At 43.1% G+C, this 15,000-nt stretch overlaps 1 protein-coding gene across 5 annotated transcripts in view; it reads right to left on the reverse strand.

Annotated features, from left to right (window-relative positions):
* The window catches only part of Obsc (Obscurin), a 543,345-nt gene that overhangs the window by 460,228 nt on the left and 68,117 nt on the right, over positions 1-15,000 (reverse strand). For 4 of the 5 annotated variants that reach the window (XM_080280415.1, XM_080280412.1, XM_080280410.1 and 1 more), the window contains exon 3: positions 10,006-10,286. In XM_080280415.1, the coding sequence (XP_080136541.1) occupies positions 10,006-10,286 (281 nt within the window). The remainder of the gene's footprint in view (positions 1-10,005; positions 10,287-15,000) is intronic. The other variant, XM_080280411.1, reaches the window with a different exon arrangement.

Here is a 15,000-nt window from a genome sequence, read left to right on the forward strand (position 1 = left end):
AGAGAGAGAGAGAGAAGGTGATTATTGAGTCATAGTTGAGAGAGAGAGAGAGAGAGAGCGAGAGAGAGAGAAGGGTATGTGGGATAAAGTTGAGAGAGAGAGAGAGAGAAGGGTATGTAGGACAAAGTTGAGAGAGAGAGAGAGAGAGAGAGAGAGAGAGAGAGAGAGAGAAGGGTATGTAGGACAAAGTTAGAGAGAGAGAGAGAGAGAGAGAAGGGGGTTATTGAGGTCATAGTTGAGAGAGAGAGAGAGAGAGAGAGAGATAAGAGGGTTATTGAGGACATAGTTGAGTGAGAGAGAGAGAGAGAGAGAAGGGGGTTATTGAGGTCATAGTTGAGAGAGAGAGAGAGAGAGAGAGAGAGAGAGAGAGAAGGGTATGTAGGACAAAGTTGAGAGAGAGAGAGAGAGAAGGGTATGTAGGACAAAGTTGAGAGAGAGAGAGAGAGAGAGAGAGAGAGAGAGAGAGAGAGAGAGAGAGAGAGAGAAGGGGGTTATTGAGGTCATAGTTGAGAGAGAGAGAGAGAGAGAGAGAGAGAGAGAGAGAAGGGGATTATTGAGGTCATAGTTGAGAGAGAGAGAGAGAGAGAGAGAAGGGGGTTATTGAGGTCATAGTTGAGAGAGAGAGAGAGAGAGAGAGAAGGGGATTATTGAGGTCATAGTTGAGAGAGAGAGAGAGAGAGAGAGAGAGAGAGAGAGAGAGAGAGAGAGAAGGTGATTGAGAGAGAGAGAGAAGGGGATTATTGAGGTCATAGTTGAGAGAGAGAGAGAGAGAGAGAGAGAGAGAGAGAGAGAGAAGGGGATTATTGAGGTCATAGTTGAGAGAGAGAGAGAGAGAGAGAAGGGGATTATTGAGGTCATAGTTGAGAGAGAGAGAGAGAGAGAAGGGGATTATTGAGGTCATAGTTGAGAGAGAGAGAGAGAGAGAGAGAGAGAGAAGGGTATGTGGGATAAAGTTGAGAGAGAGAGAGAGAGAGAGAGAGAGAAGGGTATGTGGGATAAAGTTGAGAGAGAGAGAGAAGGGGGTTACTGAGGACATAGTTGGGAGAGAGAGAGAGAGAAAGAGTATGTAGGACAGGTTGAGAGAGAGAGAGAGAGAGAGAGAGAGAAGGGGGTTACTGAGGACATAGTTGAGAGAGAGAGAGAGAGAGAGAGAGAGAGAGAGAGAGAAAGGGTATGTAGAACAGGTTGAGAGAGAGAGGGAGAGAGAGAGAGAAGGGTATGTAGGACAGGTTGAGAGAGAGAGGGAGGGAGGGTGTACTGCATCCCGTTTTCTATGTCTCGGGTAAATAGAAAATTGGCAGGTGTGAAGGGAAACTTAAGTGTATTTGATCTTCTCTGTATTTCTCACCCTCGATCATCAATTCCTTCTTTTCACACACACACACACACACACACACACACACACACACACACACACACACACACACACACACACACACACACACACAGACTTCCTGCAGGGTGAGTGGTACTAAATTTAAGTTTTTCCGGTCACGATGGTTGACAAAGTGTGTGTGTGTGTGTGTGTGTGTGAAAAGAAGAATGTGTGTGTGTGTGTGTGTGTGTGTGAGTGAACAGAAAAACACCATAATTACGTGACGGCCTCCCATCTTTGAGACCTGCCGTGGAGAGGTGGGTGCGAGCTCCACTCAAATGACGGTGTTTTACTGTACCATTTATCAGCCTTTCGTTAAATAAATAAACATTATATATAAACATTTATTTTAGCCACATCCATTCTATCTATCTATTTATCTATTGCCAGACGCCTTAATCTCGTAAGGGGTGGCCACAAACAAATCGCCTCCATGTCGCCCTATCCCCTCGAGAACGTTATTTTGGCAGTTTAAGATGATTTTTCTTATCTTACGAATATTTTTGGACTTAGGATAGATTTTGGAAGCGGGGGGGCGTGTGGATTCAAAATTTTCAAACCCCGCTACTACGAGAGAGAGAGAGAGAGAGAGAGAGAGAGAGAGAGAGAGAGAGATCCTTTGCCCGTTCATTCCCCTTCCCCTCCTCCTCCTCCTCCTTCACGTGGTGGCACCGGTATAACAGGTCGGTGGAGCTGCCCGGGTATATGAATAATAATAATAATAATAATAATAATAATGGTAATGGTAATAAAATAGTAATAGCAGTAATAATAATAATAATAATAATAATAATGATAATAATAATAATAATAATAATAATAAACCATCGAATGAGTTTGGTCATGCCGAGAGGATGGAGAATGAGAGACTGACTAGGAGAGTGTGAGTGAGGTTGAGCGGAGGCGAGGAGAGGGAGACCAAGGATGAGATGGATGGATGGGGTGAAGAGGTAGGGAGAGGGGATGGTGAGCTGGAGAAATGGCAGCCTGATTTCAGAAGTCAGGGGGACATGGAGGCGATTTGTTTGTGGCCACCCCTTCCAGAATTATGGCGTCTGATTAAAAGATTGACAGATAGACAGACAGATGGATATATAGATGTAGAAAGACAATAGATAGATAGATAGATAGATAGATAGAAAAATATAATCTTAGTCATTGCAGGGTAAACTCTTCTAGAATTCGAGAGAGAGAGAGAGAGAGAGAGAGAGAGAGAGAATATGCGGAAAGATACACACACATACATACATACACCCATAAATAAATTCACACATACATACATTGAGAGAGAAAGAGAGAGAGAGAGAGAGAGAGAGAGAGTTTTTGGGTCTGAGTAAACATGGACATATTGAGTGTGTGTGTGTGTGTGTGTGTGTGTGTGTGTGTGTGTGTGTGTGTGTGTGGCTTCCCCCATCTCTCTCTCTCTCTCTCTCTCTCTCTCTCTCTCTCTCTCTATCTATCTATCTATCTATCTATCTATCTTTCTATTGGTCTGTTTATCTTCGCATTTTAATAATCGGTCCTGTTGTCTATCTATCCATCTATCTATCTATCCACTAGTATGTATGTATCTATCTAGCTACGTATAATTCTCTCTCTCTCTCTCCCTCTCTCTCTCTCTCTTGTGTGCGTGTGTGTGTGTGTATGCCTTCCCCCATCTCTCTCTCTCTCTCTCTCTCTCTCTCTCTCTCTCTCTCAAGGAAATCAAAGTCGCCTTAAGTTCCCTTCTATGCACCTCACTTCCTCTTCCTCTTCCTTGGCCACATTCCCCAGCCTCGCCCTTGCTGAGTTCCGTTTTAATTTCCGTGTGTGTGTGTGTGTGTGTGTGTGTGTGTGTGTGGGTGGGGGGCTGGGGGGTGTCCGAGTGTGTGTGTGTATGTAGGTGGGTGGATGTGTGTCGGAGTGTGTGTGGGTGGGTGGGTGTGTTAGAGTGTGTGGGTGGGTGGGCGGGTTTGTCAGTGTGTGTGTGTATGTGTGGGTGGATGGGTGGGTGGGTGTGGGTGGGGGGCTGGGGGGTGTTGGAGTGTGTGTGTGTATGTAGGTGGGTGGATGTGTGTCGGAGTGTGTGTGGGTGGGTGGGTGTGTTAGAGTGTGTGTGTGTGTGTGGGTGGGTGTGTTAGAGTGTGTGGGTGGGTGGGCGGGTTTGTCAGTGTGTGTGTGTGTATGTGTGGGTGGGTGGGTGGGGGTGCGGGTGTCGGTGTGTCAGAGTGTGTGTGTGTGTGTGTGTGTGTGGACTGAAGTGAGGAAATGGAATGGTGAAATGTGTGTTTGGGAGATTTTGAAACACACAGAGAGGACGTGGGATTAAAATCATGCAAACATATACTGTTACAAAAATAGAGACCTTGGGATGGAGCGAGAAGACGAGAGAAGTTGATAAGCAAGCAAGGGAAGAAAGACAGAAGGAAGAGAGAAAGGAGGAAGAAGGAAAGAAAGAAGGAAAGCGAGAAGGAAGGAGGGACAGTAGGAAACGAAAAATTGCTTCACTGTTTCGTTGTCTCGTTGGTTCATGTGCCTCCCAGCGCGTCTTCGTTACTTGCCATTGTTTTGTTAATTACACGATATTATTCTTATCTACATTGTTTATATATGCCTGAAAATAAGTAAATTAATCAATAAACAAGTGGTGCCACGCAAGAAAATCCTCGCCCGACAGCAGTTGTTTTATTGCTGTTAAATGCTGAGTCGAGAGAGAGAGAGAGAGAGAGAGAGTTTCCAGCACTTCTTCGTGACAAATATATATCTGTTAATTTGTGGTTATTTCGATTTTTTTTTTGAGCCAGTGTGAAAAGGTAAATGGGACTATAGTGATTCGTGTTTTTTTTTTTTTCATTGTGTGTGTGTGTGTGTGTGTGTGTGTGTAATTTGCCAGTAACTGTTTTTCCTGAACTTAGGGTACGCTGTTGATAATCATTTTTTTTTTTCATTAAATTATTTCCCCAATATAAACAACCCTCTGGGGGGTAGGGGGGTACAGGGGAAGGAGAACACACCCACGTATTCCCTGCGTGTCGTAAGAGGCAATGGGAGGGGCGGGGGGGGGGGAATTCCACTGCCTTCTAAATGGCTCTCCCAGATACTTCGACTCCATAAACACCGATTTTATCAGCGTCGACTGTACTTCCTTCTACCTTAGCGCCATGAAGCTGTTTTCCGGGTCGGTGCTGGGTCTTCATCATTTCTTCCTTCCTTCCTTCCATTCTCTCTCTCTCTCCCTTCCATTCTCTCTCTCTTCCTTCCTTCCTTCCTTTCTCTCCATTCGTTCCTTCCTTTCTTCCTTCCTTCCTTCTTTCCTTCCTTCTTTCATTCATTCATTCCAGTCTCTCTCTCCCTTCCATCCTTCCTTCCTTCCTTCTTTCCTTCCTCCTTCCCTCCCCCCTTTTCTTCCTTCCTTCCTTCCTTCCTTCCTTCCTTCCTTCCTTCCTCCTCCTCCTCCTCCTCCTCCTCCTCCTCCTCCTCCTCCTCTCCCTCCCTCCCTCCTTAAACGTCAGTAAACACAACACAACATATATCGTTCCATGCAATATTTTCCATGTCCATCATTTCTTCGATTATTAATAGTATCGACTTTCTCAACATCCTCTACTGATTCTCTGATTAATCTTACGCGTATTTCTTTCCGTATTTTCCCGTATTTAAGCAAGAAAATAATAGGTAATCGGGCTGAAGTGAGTCGGTGTAAGGCCATGTATTTTCCGTGTGTGTTAAAAAAATCAGAATAGCATTTTTCCTCTTTATTCATTTTTTTTTTTTTTTTGGGGGGGGCAGTGGAACGTCAGTCTAGCTACCCTGCTTTTCTTTTTCATTTCCCCTTCATCTCTTTTCATTCCCCTTACCTTCATCTCTTCCTCATTTCCCCTTACCTTCATCTCTTTTCATTTCCCCTTCATTTCATTTTCATTTCCCTTACCTTCATCTCTTTTCATTTCCCCTTCATTTCTTTTTCATTTCCCTTACCTTCATCTCTTTTCATTTCCCCTTACCTTCATCTCTTTTTCATTTCCCCTTACCTGCATCTCTTTCATTTCCCCTTACCATCATCTCTTTTCATTTCCCCTTACCTTCATCTCATTTTCATTTCCCTTACCTTCATTTCATTTCATTTCCCCTTACCTTCATCTCTTTTCATTTCCCTTTCATCTCATTTGCATTTCCCTTACCTTCATTTCTTTTTCATTTCCCTTACCTTCATCTCTTTTCATTTCCCTTACCTTCATCTCTTTTCATTTCCCTTACCTTCATCTCTTTTGCATTTCCCTTACCTTCATCTCTTTCATTTCCCCTTACCTGCATCTCTTTCATTTCCCCTAACCTTCATCTCTTTTCATTTCTCTTACCTTCATCTCTTTTCATTTCCCTTACCTTCATTTCTTTTTCATTTCCCTTACATTCATCCCTTCATTTCCTTTACCTTGATCTGTCTTCATTTCCCCTTACCTTCATCTCTCTTCATTTCCCCTTACCTTCATCTCATTTTCATTTCCCTTACCTTCATTTCTTTTTCATTTCCCCTTACCTTCATATCTTTTTCATTTCCCCTTACCTACATCTTGATTTTCATTCCCCTTACCTTCATCTCTTTTCATTCCTCTTACCTGCATCTCATTTCCATCCCCCCCCCCCTGTTTAAGAAAGAAAAAATATATACTAAAAATTCTCAGTGCATTTGGTACAGCATTTTTCGATTTTATTTTTGAGTTCCAGGTAGTGATGATCAATTTTTTTTATTTTTTACTTACCTGTGTTGTGTTCCAGATTTACAAAATATTGAGAAGGGAAGTACTTGACTTACCTTGTGAACAGGTAATCCACAGCAGATAAATCCACATAAATCCACATCAAATAAATCCACATAAATCCACCGCAGATAAATCCACTTAAATCCACATCAAATAAATCCACATAAATCCACCGCAGATAAATCCACATAAATCCACATCAAATAAATCCACATAAATCCACATCAGTTAAAAATAATCCACATTAATCCACATCACACAAAACCACATAAATCCACATCCGATAAAATCCACATAAATCCACATCAGACAAAAATAAATCCACATCAGACAAAACTACATAAATCCACATCAGATAAATCCACATCAGACAGATCCACATTAATCCACATCAAATAAATCCACATCAGACAGATCCACATAAATCCACATTAAATAAATCCACATCAGTTATTCCACAACTCCACATCAGACAAAAAGAAATCCATATCATATTAATCCACAAAAATCCACATCAGATAAATCCACATAAATCCACATCAAAGCCACATAAATCCACATCAGAGCCACATAAATCCACATCAGTTATTCCACAACTCCACATCAAATAAATCCACCTAAATCCACATCACATAAATCCACATAAATCCACATCAGACAGAGGCCCACTGAGGCAGAAGGATAAATCAATTAAATATTACTTCACACTTCTTTTGCATTTTCTTTTTCTTGGAACTGTTATTTCGTGCTCAGCCTTTGGTTCCTTTTTCCTCGCATAAAAAAAATATAATTGATTTTAATATTTCCCTCTCTTGCTTATTTTTACAATTTTTTTTTAAATATTCCTTCTCTTTATTTCTCTGTGGATCTTAGCAACTTACCATACGCTATTTATTTTGTTTATTTTTCTAGTTATTTATTTATTTGCACTTATAAGCACTTTTCTTCTCGTTGTCTCTGTCACTGGTTTAAAAGAGTAGTCATTATAGTTATTAGTTCTAAGCCTCTCTTGATTGCCTGAAGTATTATCATCATCGCCACCATCATCATCATCATTATCATCATCATCATTGTCATCATCATTATCACAGTTACCTTCATCATCATCATCATCATTATTATCACAGTTACCTTCATCATTATAATCATCATCATCATTATCATCATCGTTATCACAGTAACCTTCATCATCATCATCATCGTTATTATCACAGTTACCTTCATCATCATCATCATCATCATCATTATTATCACAGTTACCTTCATCATCATCATTGTCATCATTATTATCACAGTTACCTTCATCATCATCATCATTGTTATCATCATTATCACAGTTACCTTCATCATCATCATTATCATCATCATTATCACAGTTACCTTCATCATCATCATCATCATCATCTGTTCCTTATGCAGTCTGGCAAGGAATCATCATCATCATCATCATTATTATCACAGTTACCTTCATCATCATCATCATCATCTGTTCCTTATGTAGTCTGGCAAGGAATCATCATCATCATCATCATCAACTAGACAACAGGAGTGGAAGTCTCAAATATATTTCATCTTAAATCTCTCTTGCAACAAAGATTTATTTTTTGCAGGAAGGCTGGAGGTGTGGTGCTATTTCTTTCCATCTTCCTCAAAGAGAGAGAGAGAGAGAGAAAATGTGTAAATCCACCATTATTTCTCTCGTAACCATTTTTTATTTTTTATTTTTATTTTTTTCAATAGAAGGAGCAAGTGACATTGAAATATTTTAGTCTCCCTTCCTTTTTAATTCTTGGGGAAAAAATATCTTAGTTACGACATGGAATTGATCGCAAGTGTGTTTCCGAGGGTTGGGATACACAGACGCACTTACGATCGATTTCCTGTCGTAACTAAAGTGGGTTTGTACAGGAAGGACTAGACGAGAGGTGACTTTTTTGTGTTCCTCTCCTTGATCATCCTGTAGAATTATAACCTGCAGTAATTTGGCCATGTGGAGAGGATGGAGAGTGAGAGACTGACGAGGAGAGTGTACGTGAATGTGGTGGAGGGGGAGAGAGCGAGGGGGAAGCCAAGGATGAGATGGAGGGATGGAATGGAGAGGTATGTGAGAGAGGGGTGTGTGAGTTGGGAGCAGGGCAGTCAAATGGCGTGGGACAGGGCGACATGGAGGCGATTTTTTTGTGGCCACCCCGTATGGGATTAAGGCGTCTGGCAATAGATAGATAGATAGAATTTTCATCTCGTGACTAAGATTTTTTCCTGTAGTAAGAGCAAGACACAAGAGGGAAATTCGACATCCTCCTTGTCCTTCCTGCATCTCAAAACCCCGCCTTACGACAGGATATGGATCGTAAGTGTGTTTGTATACCCTGAGCTCCAAGTCTTCTTTTTTTTTATGCAAGAAAGAAGGAACCAAAGGCCAGGAGTCCGCAAACCGTTCGTTCCAAGAAAAACAAAATACAAAAGAGAGCCAAATTCAAGATCCGTTCATTTCGAGTTCTTTATTGAGCTGCCTTCGACTTCATTTTTCAGCCAGGGGGAGGGGTGGAGGGGGAATGAATGGAGTTAGTGGGTGGAATTAGGTCCAGATGACACGAATTTCTTTACCCTAACACACAGCATGTCGGTAATGTCAGATGGGAGGCAGACGCAGCTCAGAGCATGAACTAAAACAAAGAAATCAAGCTTTAACCTGTGTGTGTGTGTGTGTGTGTGTGTGTGTGTGTGTGTGTGTGTGTGTGTGTGTGTGTGTGTGTGTGTGTGTGTGTGTCTGTGTCTGTCTGTCTGTCTGTCTGTCTCCCATCTGTCCCATTGGATCATTTACACAGCATATCATCTGGCCAAATTTCTGTGATATTTGTGAACATCCTTTTTCTGGCTATCATTTTTATTTCTCCCTTATATATGTCGTGCAGATCATTTTTTAAACGTTGCTTTTTGGCTGAGAGACAGGAGATGCCAATTTTGCTAAACTCTCATTATTCTGGAAAGCAGTATGGGCTACACCACACAAATATTCCTTAATCCACCTCAGGACATGAAGCCCGTGAGTCAGTGCTTCGTTGATTCGACCTTCCAACTCACAGAGCCTCATATGTGATTCACGGAACTAATATTCCTTCACCGCTTCACTACGATGACCTCATTTATCTACCTATAGTACTAACAGAAGAAGAGACTGAACTTCATTGGTTTCTCCACTACAAGATGTCTTCCATTAACTGTATCAGATTATTGGTTCGAAAGCTTCATTACAAGGAAGAAAGGGGGTCATCGTACTGAATCAGTTGAGCTGCGTTACCCGTTCATACTTATCACAGACACTGACATATTAATTCCCTTGCGCATCACTGATTTTGAAATACGACAGAATCACAACAACAGAGAGTTTTGTAATAACCACTGAACATAATGCAAGAAAGGACACACACACACACACACACACACACACACACACACACACACACACACACAAATGCATGCAGGGAGAGACAGGTAAGCTTGACGAGAGGCCACTGTTTATGTAAAGAAAAATTTATGAAATCCTTGACCTATACGAACAGTACATTAAAAGAAGATATAGCTGTACTGTTAACTTCTTTTGGGCGTGAGAGTATTAGGTTACTGCTCGCCAGGTGAGGAGGCATCTCAGGACTTCTTCCTTACCATTTTTTTTATCTGCTACGTTAATATTCACGTATGTAATGAGTGAAATAAGCTCTATATAGGAGAGCATCGAAGTGTAGTATGCATTATTTTTTTTTATAGGAAGAAGTGCTGGATAACATCCCAAGCCAATAAGAATACTCTTGCATTGACCCTACGCCAAGCTGACCCGACCTCCTGATGAACGGAAGCCCCAGAAACACCAGCGGCAGGTTCAGTACTCACCCCGACGCCTGCGGCCAGTGCGGCAGCCTCGAACGCTACAGCAGCTTCCCCGGAGAGGCTGGGCGCGGACCCCCCTGCTGCGAGATCGGCCTCCTCCTGCATCCGCACCAGCTCCTCTGGGGTGACATCATCATACACGGCGATGGTTCCGGTGGCCGTTTTGATGCGGGCCTTGACGTCCGAGGTCTTGCGCCACTTAATGGAGGACTGCACCTTCGTCTCCACCATGGGGTCTGGGTTGTGCCGGCCGAGCAGGGTCGACCCCAACTTGGCCAGAAACCCTGACAGAGGAACACACTTGAGTCAGTTCATGTTTACGTACAACCATAATTTTCTTTATTTAAGCGCTGTATGTCTGTCTGGTCTTACGTACAACCATCGGTGTTTTTTTTTTTTTCTTTTTTTAAGTGCTGTATGTCTGTCTGGTTGTGATTCGTTCCGTCTGTACCTTCGTATGGATCACAAACTGCCCTTCTCCGAGTCACCAAGCCTAACCTGACGTAGCAAAACCTAATCTAATCTAGTGCCATCCTTCACCTCGATGTTTTTTTCATCTTTTAAGTGCTGTATGTCTGTCTAGTTGTGATTCATTCTATCTGCACCTTCGTATGTATCAGAAACGTCACTTCTCCTAGACACCAAACCTAACCTGACCTAGTTAAACGTAATTAATCTAGTACCATCCTTCACTCTCTTCCTTCACTGGTCCTCCTTCCCGTCATGCAGAGTAACGAAATTGGGATATGAAACACGAAACTGCCCATACTTTTACTTAATACATAGTTATACTCCTTTTACCTTAACTTGGCCCGGGTTTTTGTCCTTAAGCTTATTTCATGTAGCTTAGAGATGGAAAACGACAGTGCTACGGCTCTGCATCTTTCCCACAGCACTTCTTCGTGACTAGCACCATATTCTAGTGTGACTCATTTGCTAGAGCGGCCCATATTTTTGTCCTGAAGCATATGTCATGTAGATCAGAGATGGAAAACGACATTGCTATGGTGCTGCATCTTTTCCATAGCACTTCTTCGTGACCAGCACCATATTCAAGTGTTACTCTATTGGCACAGCTGAGTAGTGAAGGTGGAGAGACGGCAATTTTAGGCTATCTTACATTAAAAAGAGTATAGTAATCAGCCCATTAATTTGTGTTTATTGTCCAAAGTTACTCTCGAGAAAAAGATAAAGCATTTTTTTATGCTAGGAAGAAGGAACCAAAGGCCAACGAACCCACAAAAACTTCCTTCCAAGAGAAAAACAGAATACAAGAGAGAGCCAAATTCAAGATCCGATCATTTCGAGATGCCTGGACTCACTGCGTTTGAAGGACCGGAGATCATAGCTAGCAGGAAACACAGACACAGGGAGACAGTTCCAGAGTTGACCTGTTGCATAAATGAAGGACTAGGAGTAACGGTTAACTCTTGTATTAGAGAGTTCGACAGAAAAGGGTTAAGAGTTTGTTGCTAGACGGGTGCTACGCGCCCGTCGTAGAGGTGGAGGGATGCAAGCAGACAGTTCAGAGGAGCAGTGACCATTGAAGTAGCGATAGAAAAGAGATAAAGATGCAACAGTGCGGCGAAGAGACAGAGGTTGAAGGGAGCCAGTAAGAGGAGCAGTGACCCTTGAAGTAACCATAGAAAAGAGACAAAGATGCAACAGTGCGGCGAAGAGACAGAGGTTGAAGGGAGCCAGTAAGAGGAGGAGAGTTAATGAGACGAAAAGCCTTTGACTCTACCCTATTGAGAAGAGCTGCACGTAAAAATAATAAAAATATCTTACTTTCTTCCATGCCATCTTGTTCGAAAACTTGTGAGGGGTGGTTCAAAATTTTGGTGGTGTGGCTGTCAGGTGTCATGATGGAAAAAAAAAAAAGTCAAAACCAAAAATATAAGAAGGGCGAAAAATATTGGAAAAATAATGTGAACGCAAAAATGAGTAAGAGTGGACGTGGAGAAAATTACCTCTCTCTCTCTCTCTCTCTCTCTCTCTCTCTCTCTCTCTCTCTCTCTCTCTCTCTCTCTCTCACACACACACACACACACACACACACACACACACACACACACACACACACACACACACACACACACACACACACACACACACACACACACACACACACACACACACACACACACACAGAACAGCAATACTTCCCAGCAGAACAAATCGCTTCTCATTTTTCTCCACTCTGACCTATGAGAGAGAGAGAGAGAGAGAAGAAAGAAAGAAAGTAGTACATTTTCGAGCTTCATTACTCTCTGTATATAAATGCTTTCTTCTTTTTCCCATTCCAGATATTATAATTAGAGAGAGAGAGAGAGAGAGAGAGAGATTATTTTACTTTACCGGACATTTTTTAACCTCAATCACCACCGTAACATCTTCTCCAAATTAAATAAACTCCCTTGGAAATAAGAACAAAATAAAAAGTCACCGGAATGAAGAGAGCGTCATTACATGTACTCATTTCCTTCATTACCCCGGCTAAGTAGAGTGTTATGATCATCTTTCTGCAATTAGGAATGGCTCTCTCTCTCTCTCTCTCTCTCTCTCTCTGGGTGAAAGCTAGTGATTTCAGACGTAAATAAAACAAAAGCCTCCAAAACAAAAGCCTGGATAAGGTACAAATTAACTACAAACCAAACGTGAAGAAAATTCGCAAAACTCTACGTTACTCAGTAACCGCGTTTCACAAAAGCCAAGCCATATTAAATAATCTCTGGCGGCTGTCATTCGGTCGTCTTTGATCAAATCCTCACCAAAAGTAATAGGCTTCTTCACATCCACATAGTTTTTATATCCTGAAGTTCTGGTGAAAATTCGTCCTCAACTTTTCGAGATATTTTAGCAATAGATTCATACATACACACATACAGTAGACGCATACCGGCAGAAACTATCGCCTTGCTTTGCTAAAGGCAGATGGTAAATGTTAAGCTGCACAGAAAATATCAAAAAGTGTTTACTAAAAGGTTTTTGAGTAAAGTTTCTGAGGTTATGGTATTCGGTGTGGTGGTGGGTGTCTCGAGTGTGCTCACTTCCAGCATCCTGAAGAACGTCTGCAAGTGGCTTCCCGGCTGCGACCCCACCTACCCCTCACGTAGCACTTATCTGATGTCAGCCTCTGAGACATGGCCATGGTAGTACAACTGTTTTATGCCACTCGGGGAGGAGAGCCGGTCCGAGCCCTAGACAGTATCCAGGTCCCAGACGATGGCAAAGTCCCTGACAATGGCTGCAGAGGCCATCATGCCCTTCCTGGTCCCACCAGAGAAAATCTGGGCGAAGTGGAAGGACGTTGGAGGTTGCAAGGAGGTGGTCGACCAGGTGTTAGGTCATCAGCCCCCTGAACTATACCCACCTGTTCCCCAGTGGGCAACCCGAATCTTTCTTCATGCCGCCGACGGATGTGCTATTTTACGGGCCTCCAGGGCGCAGGAAGACGATGCTGGTGAAGGAGGTGGCCACGGAGGTACAGGCCAACTTCCTGAACGTGGAGATGTCCGTGTTGAGGAGTAATTTGCACGGGAGGTCAGAAAAATACACCTCAGCCATCTTCTCCCTGATGGGAACACTCCAGCCCTGCATCATCTTCGTCGACGAAATCCATTTGTTCCTCTGCACCCAGGACACAGGCGATGACTCCACTGCTTCTGCTGTCATACCTGTCTCTCTGCAGCAGTGGTATGGGCTGCAGACGGAGAAAGACACGTGGGTTTTGGTCTTGGCCACCACCAACCACCTGGAGGCCATCGACCCGGCCATCTTGCATCACTTGGCCCTAAAATTTGAAGTCCCCAAACTGGACCTGGTGGCGTGAAAACAGGTCCTTACACTATTCCTCCATGGGACTCTGCTTGTTCCTGACGATGACCTGGACAGCCTGGCACTCCTAACCGATGGGATGTGTGGCAGTGATACTGAGGTGTGCCGGGCAGCCAGCATCAGAAGGCTAGTGGATATAATGAAAGAAGGAAGGTGTGCTCAGCTAAGGCCTCTAACAATGGGAGACTTGTTGGGCACACTGGAGGCTGCTAAAGGGGGTCCATCCTACCCCTCCACTGGTAAAAACATCCATACCTGAACCAGTGGCGTTCCCAAATCTCTCTGGCTGGAGGGGAACCAAGCCCAATTTTAGGGGAGGCCTGCTACATATTTAAGTATTCACACGCTGTAAGATAAGTACAAGTCATACACGTGTTTTTTCGTGAAACCATAACAAGAACTAGTCTCCTTGGTTACTAGTCAAAACACCGCCGAATCTGACAACATTACAAACGCGAATTTAGGGGTGGCTGTGGGCGTACCCCTCCCCTTCACACACTGTAATGTAAATACAACCCATACACGTGTTCTCTCTTAATATCATGAATCAGTCTCCTTGGTTACTAGTCAAATCCTCCATAATGACTACAGTACATGCACGAATTTAGGGGTTGGGGGGTGCGCTGCCCCTCCCCTATTTTCGGCAGACCAATGATTACTTACAATAAAAAAAAAAAAATTGAGGAGAGGGCAAAAACTACTTCCCCAATATCCCTGCTTGTCGGAAGAGGCGATGAAGAGGGGCCATTTTGTCTTCAGTCTTTCTCCTCTTACTGTCCTCTTCTGCTCAGTCTTTCGCCTCTTACTGTCCTCTTCTGCTCAGTCTTTCGCCTCTTACTGTCCTCTTCTGCTCAGTCTTTCTCCTCTTACTGTCCTCTTCTTCTCAGTCTTTCTTCTTTTACTGTCCTCTTCTGCTCAGTCTTTCTCCTCTTACTGTCCTCTTCTGCTTAGTCTTTCTCCTCTTACTGTCCTCTTCTGCTCAGTCTTTCTCCTCTTATGGTCCTCTTCTCTTCTCTCACACCTCTCATCTTGATATTTCCGTGTTTTTACCGGTTTATATTTTCATCTATCTGTCTATCTATCTAACTCTATGCACATCTCTCTCTCTCTCTCTCTCTCTCTCTCTCTCTCTCTCTCTCTCTCTCTCTCTCATTAGCGGGC

The sequence above is a fragment of the Coenobita brevimanus genome, chromosome 84 (genome assembly GCF_032717465.1).
Source record: "Coenobita brevimanus isolate Jiangsu-jjx chromosome 84, ASM3271746v2, whole genome shotgun sequence".
Taxonomy (NCBI): domain Eukaryota; kingdom Metazoa; phylum Arthropoda; class Malacostraca; order Decapoda; family Coenobitidae; genus Coenobita; species Coenobita brevimanus.